The sequence below is a fragment of the Erithacus rubecula genome, assembly GCF_903797595.1.
Source record: "Erithacus rubecula genome assembly, contig: SUPER_W_unloc_2, whole genome shotgun sequence".
Classification (NCBI taxonomy): domain Eukaryota; kingdom Metazoa; phylum Chordata; class Aves; order Passeriformes; family Muscicapidae; genus Erithacus; species Erithacus rubecula.
Genome location: NW_027635620.1, coordinates 177441 through 193703, shown reverse-complemented (window position 1 = coordinate 193703; position 16263 = coordinate 177441). Strand labels below are relative to the sequence as shown.

At 39.6% G+C, this 16263-nt stretch overlaps 1 protein-coding gene across 2 annotated transcripts in view; it reads left to right on the top strand.

The window, feature by feature from the left end:
* Positions 1 to 16263, top strand: part of LOC306814087 (guanine nucleotide-binding protein G(q) subunit alpha) — a 215018-nt gene that overhangs the window by 66649 nt on the left and 132106 nt on the right. For both annotated transcript variants that reach the window (XM_079329802.1, XM_079329803.1), the window contains exon 2: positions 10359 to 10543. In XM_079329802.1, coding sequence (XP_079185928.1) covers positions 10359 to 10543 — 185 coding nt within the window. The remainder of the gene's footprint in view (positions 1 to 10358; positions 10544 to 16263) is intronic.

Here is a 16263-nt window from a genome sequence, read left to right as displayed (position 1 = left end):
GGCTAAGGAGATGTTGTTTTGAGCAGTACCAAGAGCATCAATTATCAATTTGTGATCATTTACATTTGCCTTTTCCCAATTTGGTAAAATGTTTGATAATAACCACTGTTGTGTCCCCAGGGCTGTTAAAGAGGACTGCAGAGGTTGTTTCAATTTGGTCAGGTCTTTGGTGGTAGCAACCAATTTGTTCATTAATACCTCTGAATCAATGCTATTTGAAATTCCCAATCCTGTTCCCACAACACCGGTTATGTCTCTTGTTTGTTTCTTGAAAGAATCATCCTGGTTTTGCAACCAGGTTGTTTGTCCACGCCAAGAAAAGGTGAACAAGCTGGCTGAATTACTGAGACATTGTTTTGCATTGGCAATTTGACTTGTTTAAAAGACCATGCCGAATTAAACATTATTTGCTGTTGGCCAGTTTTCTGAATTAGCCAAGGTCCAATTTCAAAAATTTTCAGGCTCAGTATAACCGGTGGTTGGGTAGTAGGTGTTACAACATTGACATCAAGTTTCCCTTTATATTTTGTATTGTTTTTCCCACACATAATTTTTGGAAAAATTGTACAACAGTTCAATTTTGATTTTGAATCTTCACAAAATAAAACACAGCTCTAAGGTCCCGTGCCATAACTGTATACAGGTTCAATGAGGAATTCAGCAATTAATCTTCACATTCCATGGTGTTATTCTGTGAAAAGTAAGCACAACAGAATCTGCCACAAAGAGACAGGAGGTTAAAATGATGGAACTATGCAGCATGTAACACAGACTGGAATTCTGTTAACTTCCCAAGAATTTTGCTGCCAAGAAGGAAGCCACTCTGTACCTCCTTTGAGCACAGCATAAGAGTCAGTGGAGTTGCAAACAAGAGAGGCACACCTCACTTCAAGCTGGAAAACACCCCAAATAACCATCAGGGCCCCAAGCCAAGAGCCACCCCATCCTCCAGCAATAATTTGCTCAGCAGAAGCATCAGTGAACAAAGAATTAGTGAACAAAGATTGTTTGGGGGAGAAAGCAGAGGCTACTTTAATTACTGAGGCAGGTTTGTCATCGCTGTTGCCCAAGTTCTCAGTTGCTGTTTTTGCCAGATTTTTTACAGTTCCTTCTGTTACTGAGGATTTCTGGGCCACTCTGTCAGGGGGGGGCAGTCCCAGTAGTGGCTGTCTTCAAAAACTTGACTTCCTGAGAAGCTTTTTGAATTTTCCCTGAAGGAATCTTCAAACCAAGGCTTTCTAGGTGTGAAAGTATTTTCTGTTGCACATCCCTCACTTCTTCTTTTTCTTCTCCTCCTATCAATACATCATCTATGTATTGGTACACAGCTACAGTGTCAGGTTTGGGTTTTTGGATTGGCAATAAAGGGGAGTTTTGCAAGTCCTGTATAACTGATTTGATGTCTACTTTGGCACCAGAGAGAAGAGGGTATTGTTTTGCATTTACAGGTAATTGCATAGGTGATTTATGGCCAGCAGTGAATTTTATTTCATGTATAATTTGCAAGCTGGCAGCTTTTTGAATGTTTTCTAAGAGTTGGTATGGGGTGCCAGTTATGGCTAGAGGATCACCTCTTTCTAGAGGGCTAAGTCCCCCAGCCCAGTAGGCTGCACGCTGTGTCAGAGACCATGGAACACGAGCATTTCCAGGTGTTAAGAAAACTCCAGGCCCCCGGTACCCACTGGCTTCTTGTTCACTTAAATTAATTTGATCTCCTCCAGTGAGTGAAACTCTAAAAACATACTTGGTCTCAGATTCTTGTGGGAGACGTGGATATTCTTTCTTTAATTTGGTCAATTCAGTAGCAGTGTGTGGTATTTCTTTGGAGGTTAATGTAGGGGTCAAAATCCTCGTCATTCACGTATCTATATTCCGTTTTAATGAGAGGTCTCATTTTAGAGCAGTAATTTTCCCCACAATTTTGTGTGTGTGTGTCCTCGATTGAAAGGACATGTGTCTGCCAGTAAGGGCAGAAGTTTCCCTTTGAAATAGAGACTTTGGTTCCATTCCCCCCAAGTATTATGATTGTTTGAATCAGGGACTCTGAGGTAGAGATAAGGGGGTGGGAATAACAGATCTTTTACTAATATATCTAACTATACCAACAGAAAACAACAGCAGTTGTTAAAATTGCTAACAGAACAGAATAGATAACTCGGTGTCAGTCCCTTTAGATGCAAGCACGCTGTTTCTGTGCTTAGTCCACAGCCCGGAGCTGCTGAAGGCAGGCGGGAATGGAGGCGGGGAGGGGGGACAGCAGCGGCCACGCCGGTCTCGGGTGTGAACGAGCTGGAGCGGCGGCTCCTCGCTCACCGTGTGTGTCCGGGTGATCAGCTGTGTCCGCAGAGGCAGGAGGCTGGAACGGGGCAGATGCAAGGCAGGTGATCACAGAGGGTCTGGCTCTCCTGTGCTCCGGCTGCGTGGGCTGAAGATCCGGGCGTCCTCCTCTGAGCTCTCCGGAAACACGAGTCCCCTTCCGGAAGCCTCAGAGGCCCCTCCAGGAGCCGTTCCCCCCCACCCCTTTTGTCTTGACTCATCAGAGACCCTGGGTGTAACCCGGCCAGCTCCATTGGCATGATAATGGGAAAAATTCTTTCAATTGACACAGTAATAGAAAAACACTTAACCCTCAACAGTGTACTAATTCTCCCTGTGGGTATATCTGCTTTATGTGATATTTTTTCTTTTCTTCTGTTTCATTAGGTGTATCTACATGTTGTGAGGCATGTGATAGTTGTAGCAAATAGTTGTGATTTCTTTCCTGCTCTAGTTGGTTTTGTAGAGTTTCTACCTGATTTGTTTTTTGCTCTAGTTGGTTTTGCAGAGTTTCTATCTGATTTGTTTTGTCCTGTAATAGTTTTTGCAAAGCTTCCACCAGGTTTTTCAAGGAGTCTATCACTGCATTTTCCTCACTCATTCGTTTAAAACAAGATTCTACAGCAGCTGAAAGACAAGCACCTAGAACTGAGCAAAGTGTAGTTTTATTTTTCTTGCTCAGTTTGAATTTTGTTTCATGTTGCAAAGAATGTATCCAATCAATCACATTTTCTAAATTAAACCAATTACTGTGTGCCCAGTTTTCCCCCCCCTTGGGAGGGTCTTGCATTGTACTTAGCTAGTAAAGCATAAAATGCAGCTTTATCCTTTTCAGACATTTTTACGAAGGGACTAAAACCACTCTCAGGGAGACACACTTAAAGTTACACAAAAAGGACAGCTTAAACTGTGAATCCCTTCTTGTCCCTGGAGCGGGTGAAGAGACACACTACTTGGGAGGTGCTAACTTAACTACAAAAACCACTTGTCTCTTCGCGATCCCAAGTAGTCAAATACAACAACTAAACAACAGCAATAACAATATTCTGCGAGTTACGATTATGTGCGAGGGGAAAAAAACCACTTCAGGGAGGTCATGACTTAACACCCAGACTTCTGCTGGGGACAACCCCCTCTCTTCCCTGGGTGGCTGAGGGGACCAAACCTCTTGGGAGGTTCTCTTTAGTTGCACAATGGTTTTCTCCTCAACTACACCAAGCAGCAAACAACAAAAAACACAAGTCTCATCTTTTGCTCAGTTGAGATCCTTTCAAAAAATTCTCCGATAACTGGAATGGAGTTGATTATTCACCTGGGTCTGTGTGCAGATTGCGGGAAGAACCCAATACCACCTCCCTTGCTTTCTAACACTGTTCAGTCCTTACGGCACTGACAGGCTAGGTGCAGCTGAAATGGCACAGGTCTTCTCCTGGTACAAAGTGCACAGAAAACCCCAACTCCTCCAGTATTGGGAATCCAATTGCCGACTACGCCAAATAATGTCACGATCTGCCCAACCCGAGCAGGAGTCGTGACTGGTTCTTTTATGGATCTCAGAGCACAAAAGACACAGCAGGGGACAAGACCAGTTTACTTTTACAGAAATGCACTTTATTTAGTGCCAACCAAAATGCGATAGTGGGACAGAGAGAGAGAGAAAGGGGAGTTGGGATTATAGCTACCAAGACAGGCAGACGAATCCTTGTGGAGCCAGCCAATAGATGTCTGTTACCGTCTGGGGAGATCTCAGGGGGTCTCCTCTGAGAAAGTCACTTTTATAGTCCTTTCCCAAAGCGAGTGGCTTCTGGCCAAAAGGTGGGAAGATTTATGGACTATTGTATGTGTGTTGCCCGATGCCCCAAACAGAACACAAACTAACAGAGTTAGTTTATGCGGTGCTTTATTCAGGGCCCGGGGAACCTGCGGACTAGCGTCCAAAGTCAGGATCCCACAGTTCCCTTTTTCCGTCAGGTTTTTATATCCTTTTACAAAGTGGTCTACATACAGAGGTACACATTATTCAAGACAATACAGTTACATAAATCTTGTAGATATTATTTCTAAAAGTCATAAATTCTGCATGCTTGTCTACTCAGAACTATAGGCTACCCCCCTTAATCCCCCTTGCATGTTTGCCCATCACCAGAACCCTTTATTTATTATTATACTTTAGCCTTATCTTGAAAGTTTCTAAATGTTCTATATGCTCTACTAAATCCTTTGATTATTGTTTTCACAGTCCTAAATGTTCTATATGCTCTACTAATTCTTTTGACTATTGTTTCACAAGGTAGGTTCTCAGGGCCTGTCTGAAAACTGCAGTTTTCTAAGCCTTAGCATGACTACTACTATATCTACATTAGTCCTTTTCCTCATTATTTCGGTATCATGTGGAGCTCGTTACGCTGAGGACCAGGTGGAAACAGGACGCTTCAAGGCACACCAAACCATCTTTGTTGTTATGAACACACGCAAGGTAGCCCATACTGACCAGTCCATTGTTCTTCCATCTGTGGGAGCTTTGTTGAGTAAACACCCAGTGACTAGTTGTCATGAGAAACCAGTCCTGGTAGGCATCACCTGCAGAACAGTCACTTGGCGTTCCTCCCATCCCTGGCCAGCGCAGGCCTCAGGCGACGGTTGTTGGGCAGAAACAGACAAGAGGCTCGGACGGACTGTCACACTAAGTCACGTGACTGTGCTCTTTCCTGTTTCTGGAATTTCTTTCCAGTATCTGGGGCAGACTTTCCTATAAAGATAGTTGCTAACTGTACAGCTTCCTCTGGCTTCTCAGGATCCAGATTAGTATATTTTCTGGCATTCACCTTCAATTGTTCCATGAATGCCGTGGGGGATTCAGTACTGTCCTGCTTTACCTCATACAGTTTTGACCACTTCATGGCTTTCGGTACATCCTGCTTTACGCCAAACAATACTCATCTCTGATATCTTGCTACATGATCTCAGGGCCGCAGTAAATTAGGGTCCCACCTTGGATCTATTGAAGGAAAATTCTGATCTAATGTTCTTTCTAAGTCTGCATTAGCATGTGCCCCCTCCACCTGCTATCTGGCCATGGTCACGACCCTCCTTTTTTCTATGCTATCCAACAACATATCTGACATCACTTGTATATCATTCCAGTCAGGGTCCTGAGTCCTAATTATGGTTTCAAATACCCAGATCCTCTCTATAAACTCCTGCTGCCTTTCTCCATGACATTAAATCCACAACTGAAAATGGAGTTTGTGTGGAATTTAGCATTGGCTAATACGCCAGTGCACCCAGTAGAATTATTTACTTATTTTCTGCTGTGAGATAGGATTAAGAGGAAAGCAAAACAGGCTAAAAATTTAAAGGTTACAAAGAAAACTTTTATTACTAGAAATTATGAGGAAAAAATTTTAAAAATGAAACTCAGAATAAAACTTCCAGAACACTCATCCTCCCCCCAGAACTTCTTTTCTTTCACACTGACAATGTAGAGAAACTAACCAGTCAGTTTACCATTTTAAAAAAATAGTCTTTTACCAGTTTACTTGGGAGAGGAGACTTCTCTGTTCAGTCTATTGAGATTTCTACACAAGAAACAGTTTTCTTGTGGCCTTGATGTCACAGTGATCAGCCGCCTGGGAGAATGGAAATCTGATTACTATGTAAAAAATCACTTCCTCACCTAACAGTTTTCCCACAAACATTATTGAAACCATATCAATTTATGTGGCACAATTTAACGATTATAACAGTTCAAACAAAAGCTCTCTTCATCTTTGAAAACAGTGGTCTTCTTCTTCTTCATCTTCGTCGTCGTCTTGCCCCCCCCAGGGGGCAACAGGGATCTTCATCTCCTCTCTGTTCAAACTTATGGGATCATAGCCATTTTAACATCTCCTTACTTTAGCACCAATGCCTCTGCTCATATCTACAGTTAAAACATTAATTCACCCCATAATCTCTATGTGTTATAGGAAGACAAGAGTCTCCAGAGCTTAAAAATAAAGTGGAATTTCAGTCCATGACTCTCCTCCTTCCCTCATCTGGGACCAGACTCTTCCCTTTGTCTGACCTTGGTGTTTTCATGCTGTTTCTGTGCATATCTTCATCTTGGTCCTCTTCTTTCACTCAGGAGAAAGAACAAAGTATCTACAAGTCTCATTCTGGGCAGTGAAAGTGTTAATACCTTGCCCGGGCCTGTAGATGGTCATGTGATCTCTTTCAGGTGGCAACCTATTTACAAAAGTCTTTCAAGGCCTCGATGGGCTTGGGCTAGGATCGATGGGCTTGGGCTAGGATCCTAAGGGCCCAGCCAGAAAGTGGTGGTGGATTTTTTCTGGCTGCATGGCTGTTTTCTGGCGTTTGCTACATTCAATTCCAGCTGCGGGCTGATGGTCTTGCCTCTGCCCAGCAGGGAAGGGTAGGGGGGCCTTGCCAGAACAGGGCCCAGCTCTCTCTCCCCCAGGCTGCGCGGCCAGCGCGGTGAGGGCGGGCCTGGCTGCCCTGGAGCTGCTGTCCTGGGCGGGGGTGGGGGGGGGGGGGCACGGACCCCCTGGCTCGGCCCGGGCCTGCGGAAGGGCAGGGTTTTAATGTCGGCTCGATGTTCAGCCAAGCCGCAGACTCCCTGGCCTCCCTGGGGGGGAAACTAAGATCTTAACAGCCGCGCCGGCCTCCCCTCACCCTTTCTATCAGGGGGGCCCGGCGGGCTTCCCGAGCCCTGCGTCAGAACCTGCCCGCCCCTGCCCGGGCCAGGCCGGGCCGCACAGAGGGCCCAGGCCGGTTTTACCTGTACTGTGGCTGGAAGAGAAAGAAAACTTTCCTGGGGTTTCTTCGTTTTAAAATGTGAATCTCACAGAGACGTGTCCATCTCTTTCAGTGGTTTAACAGGTTGTCAGTTCTCAAAACCAATCACTGATTGTTTTTTGTCAGACATAGAGGAAGCCTAGCTGCTCCTCTCAAAAAAAAAAAAAAAAAAAAAAAAATCACTTTCTTGGGTTGTCTTTAGTGCCAAACCAGCACAGGGGTCTTTACTTTTACTGGACCGTGATTCCCGAACACCTACCAGAGGGGAGCCATTAGAATATGCCCACCATCCCCCCCAACATCTCTTTGCTGCCCTCTAGTGCATCCTGCAATCGGGCTAAAATCCTCCAATCCCCTAAAGTGTTCTCTCTGTTCCAGTCCACTCTCTCATGACCTACTTATGCATCTAGCCACGTTCCCTGTGGATTCATCGTTCATCCCACCTGCTCTTTGCTACGGAGTAACCATCATCTCTAAATCATCCTCGTCCTCTCTTCCACACTTTAAGCACCTCTGCCCTATGCTGCATGCAGAACACTTTTTCAACCCTTCGCCTTTCTTTTCCTTTTCAAGTGCTAAAATTAATGGATCTTGGGGGGGGGGGGGTGGTCCTCCCACCTTCCTTTTGCCACTCTGGATGATTTCTTAGGGTGAAAAGTCAGCATAAGGAACTTCATTCCATTTATTTTCCCTTCTGCAAAACAACATTAATTGTAACAGGGTGTTATATTGTAAGGTTCCATCCTTAGGCCACTTCTTTTGATCTTCCAGCATGTAAAGTAGCTATCGCTGATAACAAAATTGTAAGTTTTTCACACATGAGGGGATTACCCCCAATTTGTTTCCAGCATTTCAAGATACATCCCAGCAGTGAGACCTGTGATACCTCTTCCAAGGTTTTGTTTCCTATTATAACAAATTACTGTTTAAGAGCTCCTTAGAAGGGACTCTAACCTCCTTTTCTCACCTTAGGTACCTTTAAACCAAACCCTGTGTAGCTTTTGCTGCATCTTACAGGTAGGTTAGCAGTTATATCTTCAGAGAAACTTAAAGAATGTCTTTATCTTACCAGGGGTCTTGCTCTGATTTCCTTTGGACCAGGCATCAAAGGTTCTCCCCAAGAACCCCTCAGTGCCAGCTGGAGGTTCTGTGATTCCTCGGATCCATTGAAATTCAGGAGTCTGTCCCATCTGGGTCACCAAAACTGTTACCGAAAATTTGGTCAAATAAAAACCCCTTAACCGCAATGTAGCATTAAGAAGCAGTAATTATTTGGCCAGATGCACAGGGTGATAGCTCCTCCCAAAGCCATGCATGCTGGGTACAGGAAAGTTTCACTTTATATACTGTATTTTACATACATATTCATTGATTGTCCCACACTAAACATATATATGATAATCATTTACCCAAAATCATTAACATATTTTCCCTCCCCTTTATGCATGCATTCTTCTGCCTGGGGGTCTCTCTGGTGGTCCCTGGTGGTTGTAGTAGACTGCAATGTTTCTGGTGACCTGGATGAGTTGGCAGGACACTGAGGCTGGTGAACTTCCAGTTCTCCTTCTTACACAATGGGCACTGTGCAGTTTCCATAGGGCAGTAGTTTTGGAGAACAAGTATTGTGTTAGATCACCGGGAATAGACCATTTATCATCTGGTAACGCACCTATGAGGAAAAGAAAATAATTAGTTGCCTAGCCAACAGTGAGAGTGCCCATCCTTCCTCCTCCATTAAGGTGCAGGCATCTCCTGTACCATATCAGGAAGCATGAATGCCTCAGCAGTCCAACTGTTGTTGGATCTACTTCAAAAGCTTTTTGGGTAAGCTGGTGTTCTATACTCTCTGTCTTGGAGATTTGGTCTATACTATTTCCATAATTTATCAGATTCTGAGGAGACTGCCAAACAAAACACAACAGCTCCTGGAAACAACAATTTGCAGCTGATAACGATTACATAATGGCTCTTTAGCTCTTTCTGGCCACCTGTCCTGCCTACTTAGTGCTTGGTTTGAACCTAATGGCTCTGCTCTTAGCATACATCATGCCTTAGCATGATCTGTGATAGCCAAAAATTTAAGCGGGAGTTGAATGAACAGTCACACACAGTAAAGACAAAATCTTGTAGAGACTTTGTGGTTAGATTTTGAGGTGTACTACCTGAAATACTTAAGAGGTGCAAGCACAGAATCATGCTTTAACCTTGCATTGCGCTGCTTGTGAAATACACTACTCTGAGACACCTAAAACATCATGTAAAGCATAAGGCTTTCTTTGTACTGGTAGTCAAGTATTATATCATAAATGAGGCCTGAAAGCTTTATAAAAATTATCAAAATAAAATCTAGACTGAAAGGCTAAGTACTGCATGCCTTTAAATGCATTGCATTTCTTAGGGAGCTAAATAGCTAGGTGAACATACAGCATTCATACGGCTGTGCAACTGTTTTAAATTTAAATTCCTTCTTATAAAGTATTAATATAATTTGTTTGCTTAGATAAGCTATGCTAATCACAGAGAGACTGTATTTTGCCAAAGGAAAAAATATTGTGTGATATATTTTTTGCAAAATTCCAAGCAAATATTAACTTTAAATTGGTAGACATGCAGAATATTAATTTATTAGTTATTTATGCTTTCTGTAAAGTACAAAGACATAAAGAAATTTAAAGGAAGTAATGACTCTCCATTAACAAATACAAGCCAAATTTTACGTAAAGCTGATTTTATATATTTCTGAGGTTGAAATTTGCCCAACTGTAATTATTATATTATTTGGCTTTCTAAAAAAATTATGTATTGGTTGTATATTGCTGCTTACCATAATGATCTGAAATTTGGCCACACAAGCTAGTTTTTGTTCTTACTCTATGATTTTGTGATAGAACATCTAATAGTAATTCGCTATAGTTGAGAACTATATCTTTTGGAATTGAATTTTATGCTTATAATTTTAAATACACTGTGGTATATTCTAGATTTTTTTTTGAGAGTATATTTTGTTTCAGTTATTAACTTATTGCTATTTTTTTTTCTTCTATTTTGTCTTCAAAATAAAAGTTTTAATTCAATGTTGCTTCAGTTGTTACTGTGTTACTGCTGTTATGATATTGAAGCAAGCACCTTGCAAGCACCATCACCACTTGACAGTGTTTTGCCCTGCACTGAACAAGCTGTCCACTTTGTGCAGAAAAGTCATGTTTTTGTCCATTGGCTGAAGCATATTCTTATTTGTCTTGCAGGCACAGGAGAGAGTGGCAAAAGCACGTTCATCAAACAGATGAGAATCATTCATGGATCAGGTTACTCTGATGAAGACAAAAGGGGCTTTACGAAATTGGTGTACCAGAATATATTTACAGCAATGCAGGCCATGATCAGAGCCATGGATACCCTCAAAATCCCATACAAGTATGACCATAATAAGGTGAGATTTTTGTTTATTTCCATAGGTGAAAATTTTCCTATTTTATCTTTAGGAAATGTAATGAAGGTCTCTCAAAATTATAAATCACACATTATATTCTACCTGAAGTTTAGAAGAAAAAGGCTTCTTCCAGTCCTGCTTCTAGTTCTCTGCCCTTTGTGCTGCTCTGACAACAGAGGTGCTGTTCTTTTCAAGATATTTGGAGGGTTTGTCATAGCAAGAGGGTAGAGGGCAGGCTGCTGTTTGCCTGTGGATTTAATAATATTTTTTCCTTTCCTCCCAGCTCATGTTCTGGCCAGAGCACAGTTAAATAATTTTTCTGGTTTGTACCAGTACTGCTTAAGGTTTTCCATTAATATTATGTGGGGGAAAAAAAAAATATTGGAAAAATAGGTGGGAATATCTGTTTGTGTGTGAGTATACTATGAAATAAAACTTTTGATACAAGGCCTTTGAATAAGCAAATTCTTTTGAAAGTGATGACATCATTGAAACTTTGAAAGAAAATGTACTTAAAGCATTTTGTAAGGTTTATATTTGATTAACCTGACTTCTTTCAATTTTTGTTCCATTCAGAAATTTTCTATTTAAAATCAAATGTTTAACTGGTATAACTAGTATTAAAATGGAAACTTGCATGTGTATTTCAGCTCCATATTTTTGCTATACATAAAGCACTGAATTTCTTAACAAGCTGACTTGAAAACAGTTAATTGTGAAGCACACTTTTTTTTTCAGAATCAGTACTGACAGTCATTTTGCTGTAATATATGAAAGTCCTAATCATAAATCAGTAAATTATTTTCTTGTATTATACTGCAAAGTGTTTTGTATTTCTCAAATGGAGTGTCCAATTTATATAGGCTGTTTTTGTATAGTTGTAGTGAATTAGATGTGTCATAGCTGTATATGTGTGGCCAGACCTTTCTAATTAGAGCTGTTAATTTCTCTATATAAAAATACCTTGATTTAAAATAAGTGAGTTTATCTTTGCACTCACCTCCTTTCACAAGCATTTCTATCAGTTCTAGGTGTGAATTAAAGTACAACTTGCCAAAGTTGCCAGGTTCTAGATGCAATTCCTTTATAAACTTGGGGATTTTTTAATTCAAGGAAATTAAAAATGCAAACTTAATTGTCTACCTCCCTCCTTTTTTTTTCTCCATTGAGAAGGTAAATTCATTAGCCTTGCAAACTAAAAAACACAGGAAGGGCATTTCCTATTAATTTCAATCTCATATAAAAAAATTTGGTCTCTAGAGAGTATCTCAAAGTTCAAGTAACTGTATATTTTTAGCACAGTACTTGTCTTGCACAGTAGCTTAGAAAACTACAGCTCAAGGTGATGTTTGTATGGCTGAGCTTAAAGAAAAGAGTGAAGTGACACATCAAATTCAAAAAGTCCAGTTAAGTAGACAGTTGTGATCTTTGTACGGTGTAAAAAAAAGTCATTATTGGCTGGATTATTTTAATAGCAGTGTAGGAAGAGGCATGTTGTAAGTTAAGGTAGTTAGTTATTTTATTGTTGTGTTGGCTTCATAGTGAGTGATATAATTAAAGAGGCAGAGTCTGAAAATCATTGTCCTATAATAATCTAGGATCTTTGAAATATTTATTATCAGAATAGTAAAAGTCAATTGAGAAATGTAAACATTACTGTTTACATTGTAATATCTCAAAACTGATGGTAAGGCATTGTATCCTACTTCACACTTTTCATCACACTTTTTTGTCTTGTCAGTTTCAGAATATGAACTCTACTGAGCTTTAAGATAATGGGTGAGGGTTATCTCTTAGGAATGTGACATAGGAAATAGTGGCTTATGGACTGACTTAGGTTTTTAGTTTCCATTTGAGTAAACTGTTACTATGATTCAATTTTTTTTTTTTTAATCAGAAATTTTCAGTTTTTTATATGCATCTTGAATTTTGGAGAAGCAGTTTATAAAATCCAGAAAAACCTTAGGTGGGGGTTTTTTGTTCTGTTTTTTTTGCAGAAATGGACGTGAGCAATTCTCAAAATTGCCTGTCTGCAAAGTTTTTGTGAATGTACAATAGTAGCTCATACAAACACTGACATTCAAATTCAATTTTTAAAAATCTCATCTCTATTTTAAAAACATTTTAAAAAATGTCTGTTTAGAAATCTCACCTGTGTATTTATTTTCCTGTCAATCCTTTCAAATTCTGAATTAAAACATTAATTTTTTATCTTCTGACATTCCCAGTGTTGTCCATAGTGGCTTAGAAGTCATTGCTCCAGGTAATGTAGTCCCTTGTTTCTCCTTTTCTCTCTTTCTTCATGTCTAATATTGCTGAAGGAAGGCTTTTTATTTTTCCTCTCCTGTTGTTACAGAACTTTTACTGAATAAATGTACTACCGTACTAAAGAACTACTACCACTTTTACCCATTATGGTTCCCTTTCAGTGTAATTTCCAGAAGACAGTTGCCTCTTCTTACAGACTGTCAGGAAGATGACACTCAGCAGTGGTTATCAGGCAGAAAATCTTATTTGAATCCAAATGCACAATTTCCCATGAAACTTCTTAAATATTTATAACAACATACTTAATGTAAGATAGAACAGGTTACAAGAAACTATAGGGACTAAAACATAAAATTATGTCTTAATGTATACCAAGAATTTTGCTGTAAGTTGTTTCCATTGCTGACATTGTTTCTTTATTTAAGCCTATTTCCCTATAGGAAATGTTTAAACATTTAAAAAGCCGCTATGGGAAAATGATTCCAAAGTCCAAAATCTTACTGAAATTTTCTTCAAGACCAAGTTTACTTTGTTAATAGCTCCACCCCTCCCCCCCCCACCCCCATAGAAGTAATCTACTGTAACAATTACACAAAAGTAAGATATCAGGATCATGTATGGAGTCAAATTACATAAATTCTCATCTCAAATAATGGAGTCTAAGTTTTGTGTGGGAAGAAGTGGAGTCTAAGTTTTGTGGGGGAAGAAACTGGACTTCTGAACAGCAAACCAATATGATTTTTCCGAAGCTGATTTATTGTTTACAATTCACCCCAATTATACATTTCCAGAAACATCACCCACGTGGGAACACACTTTACAATTGGTAATTTTAGAATATTAATCCACCCCTTCAACCCCCCAAAAGTTTGTAATTGGCGGTCTTCAAAATCTTCGCCGCCCCCGCTATCTTGAATCTCCTAATCTTGGTATTCGATGTTTTCAACTTCTTCTCTCCCGATTTAGCTTAGTTGATGTTCCAGCGGCCTTGCGGGGTTTCAAACAAGTTCTCAAAAAACTCCTGAAATGTTCTCATGCTGTGCACCTGTTGTAAACACTGGTCTAAACTGAGAAATACACAAAAACAGCGAGCGTGTAAAAGAAACAGAACTAACAGCAAAATGTGCAGAAATAACTGAACAGCAACATAGCCACTGAATATAGTTTTTGTCTGGTGCATACACACAAGGCCCAGATTTGTACAGACATGTCCAGTGGGGTCCAAACCCCGTTCAACCTTACAACATTTCCCCCTTCTTTTCCTTGCACCAGCCAAGTCGTCTTTGCTATTATATTTATCTTATACTTATCTCATTCTTTTCTTTTCTTTTCTTTTCTTTTCTTTTCTTTTCTTTTCTTTTCTTTTCTTTTCTTTTCTTTTCTTTTCTTTTCTTTTCTTTTCTTTTCTTTTCTTTTCTTTTCTTTTCTTTTCTTTTCTTTTCTTTTCTTTTCTTTTCTTTTCTTTTCTTTTTTCTTTTCTTTTCTTATCTTATCTTATCTTATCTTATCATCTTACCTACTTTGTCTTATACTTATCTTACTCTTATCTTACCCTTATTTTAGTCTTATCTTATCCTAATCTTAGCTTAATCTTATTATTATACTATCTTATCTTAATACTTATCTATTATCCTATCTTACTGTTATTCTATCTTTTATATTATTCTTTTTTACTCTTATTCTATCTTATTCTTATTCTTTCTATCTTATTCATTCTATCACATCTTATTCTATCTTATGCTTATTCTATCATATCTTATTCTGTCTTATTCTTATCTAATAAATCATCAACTTTATTCCTGGAAGAAACAATGAACTAATAGTTAACAAAAATATCCAAATGCCTTTGATTATATCTTTCAACCATCTGGGTATTCCCCATCCTTCTAACCATTCATCCAAACCGCAATTGTCCATGGATAGCTTCCTCATATTATCTTGCAATTGTTTAGTTTTGTTGCAAATGGATTCAGAATGGTTAGAAAGAGTCATACAACACATCCCATCAAAATCCTCACACCTGTGCCCATGCGCTGATAACAAGAAATCTATAGCAGCTCTATTTTGCAACCTTGCATGTCTAATACTATCTACCTCAAGTGAGCATTTGTTTCAAAACAGTGGAAGTAATATTCAATTGTTCAGTCACCCAACATCCCAACTTGTTAAGCGTAGTCAATGCCTTAGCGGCAGCAGCACCTAGGGATAAAATTGATGCTATTATTTGAGCTGGAGCTCCCCAGAATTCTAAACTATTGTAACAATCAGGGTCCAAACCCCCAAATTCTCTTCTAACTCTTTTGCTGTGCCGTGCTCTCCAAAGGGTCTAATTCAACATCTCATACACACCAGGAGCAAACATAGTTAGCTTTCCCAAATAACAAGGTCCACCAAAAGGATTACTTGGAATTGCAGGCCATGCTCTATCTCCACAAATTAGAAAAACACCTGGGGGAAGCAATCTTGCAACGACACTTTCTCCAGCATTCTCAGGGTAAATCCAATTGTGACAATACTTAGTTACATTCCTGTACCAGGGAGAATTAGGATTCAGAAAAACACTATTATTTCTGAGACGTGGGACCAAAACATTACTCATGTTAACTAATTTGGAATTCTGAATTACCAAAATATGAGTATTGGTCTAATACCGATACTCAACTGTGATGGACAAAAGACTCTCTAACAATTTAAAGTTAGAAACTGAATGTTTATTCAGCGCTGGGCAGCAGCATGAGGTAATCCTCTAATACACACTGCAAAATCATAGGTGCTTACAGTTTATTTATTGACAAAGGATTCAAACAAATACATATTCATAATAACAGCCCTTCCCATTCCCCACTTCCTATGGTAATTAGCTTGAATAGCTATTAAGCATGCGTGATTGACTTGTTAAATTAAGTCTGGGGTCATTTTCATGGGGAGGGGTCTTAAAAGGAGGAAGTAAGGCGAGTCTTCCTCACCCTAAACTCTCGACCTTTTCTATCACTGACAATACAAATGATTTCTGGGGATAGTCCAATTTTCCAAAGAATGAGTTTCTGGTTGCATTGTCTATGTTCCTTTGGATCTTCTCACTAGTTTCATCTTTTTCCATTGTAAGCGCAGCTGAGCAAACATAAAATGACAGACGATCAATTATTTAAGTTTCAGATAACTACTTCCTTTTAACTTCTAACTTTTAATTATTTTCAGCAAGGTAACTAAAATCCTAATTTTCTAAGATTAGTATTTCAATTCAAAGAATAATTGAAAAACAAGCAATAATCTCCAGGAATTGACCCTATCAAATTTAGTTCTTCAGGCTCCAATCTATTCTCCTTTAGCAATCATGTTATCATACCTGCTTGAAAACCCTCTCCATTTGGCTCAATCCCCAATCTTTTGCATATGTCCACTTTTGTACCACCCTTAGTTATGTTGCACCAACGATCCTCTGTCTCCAATCC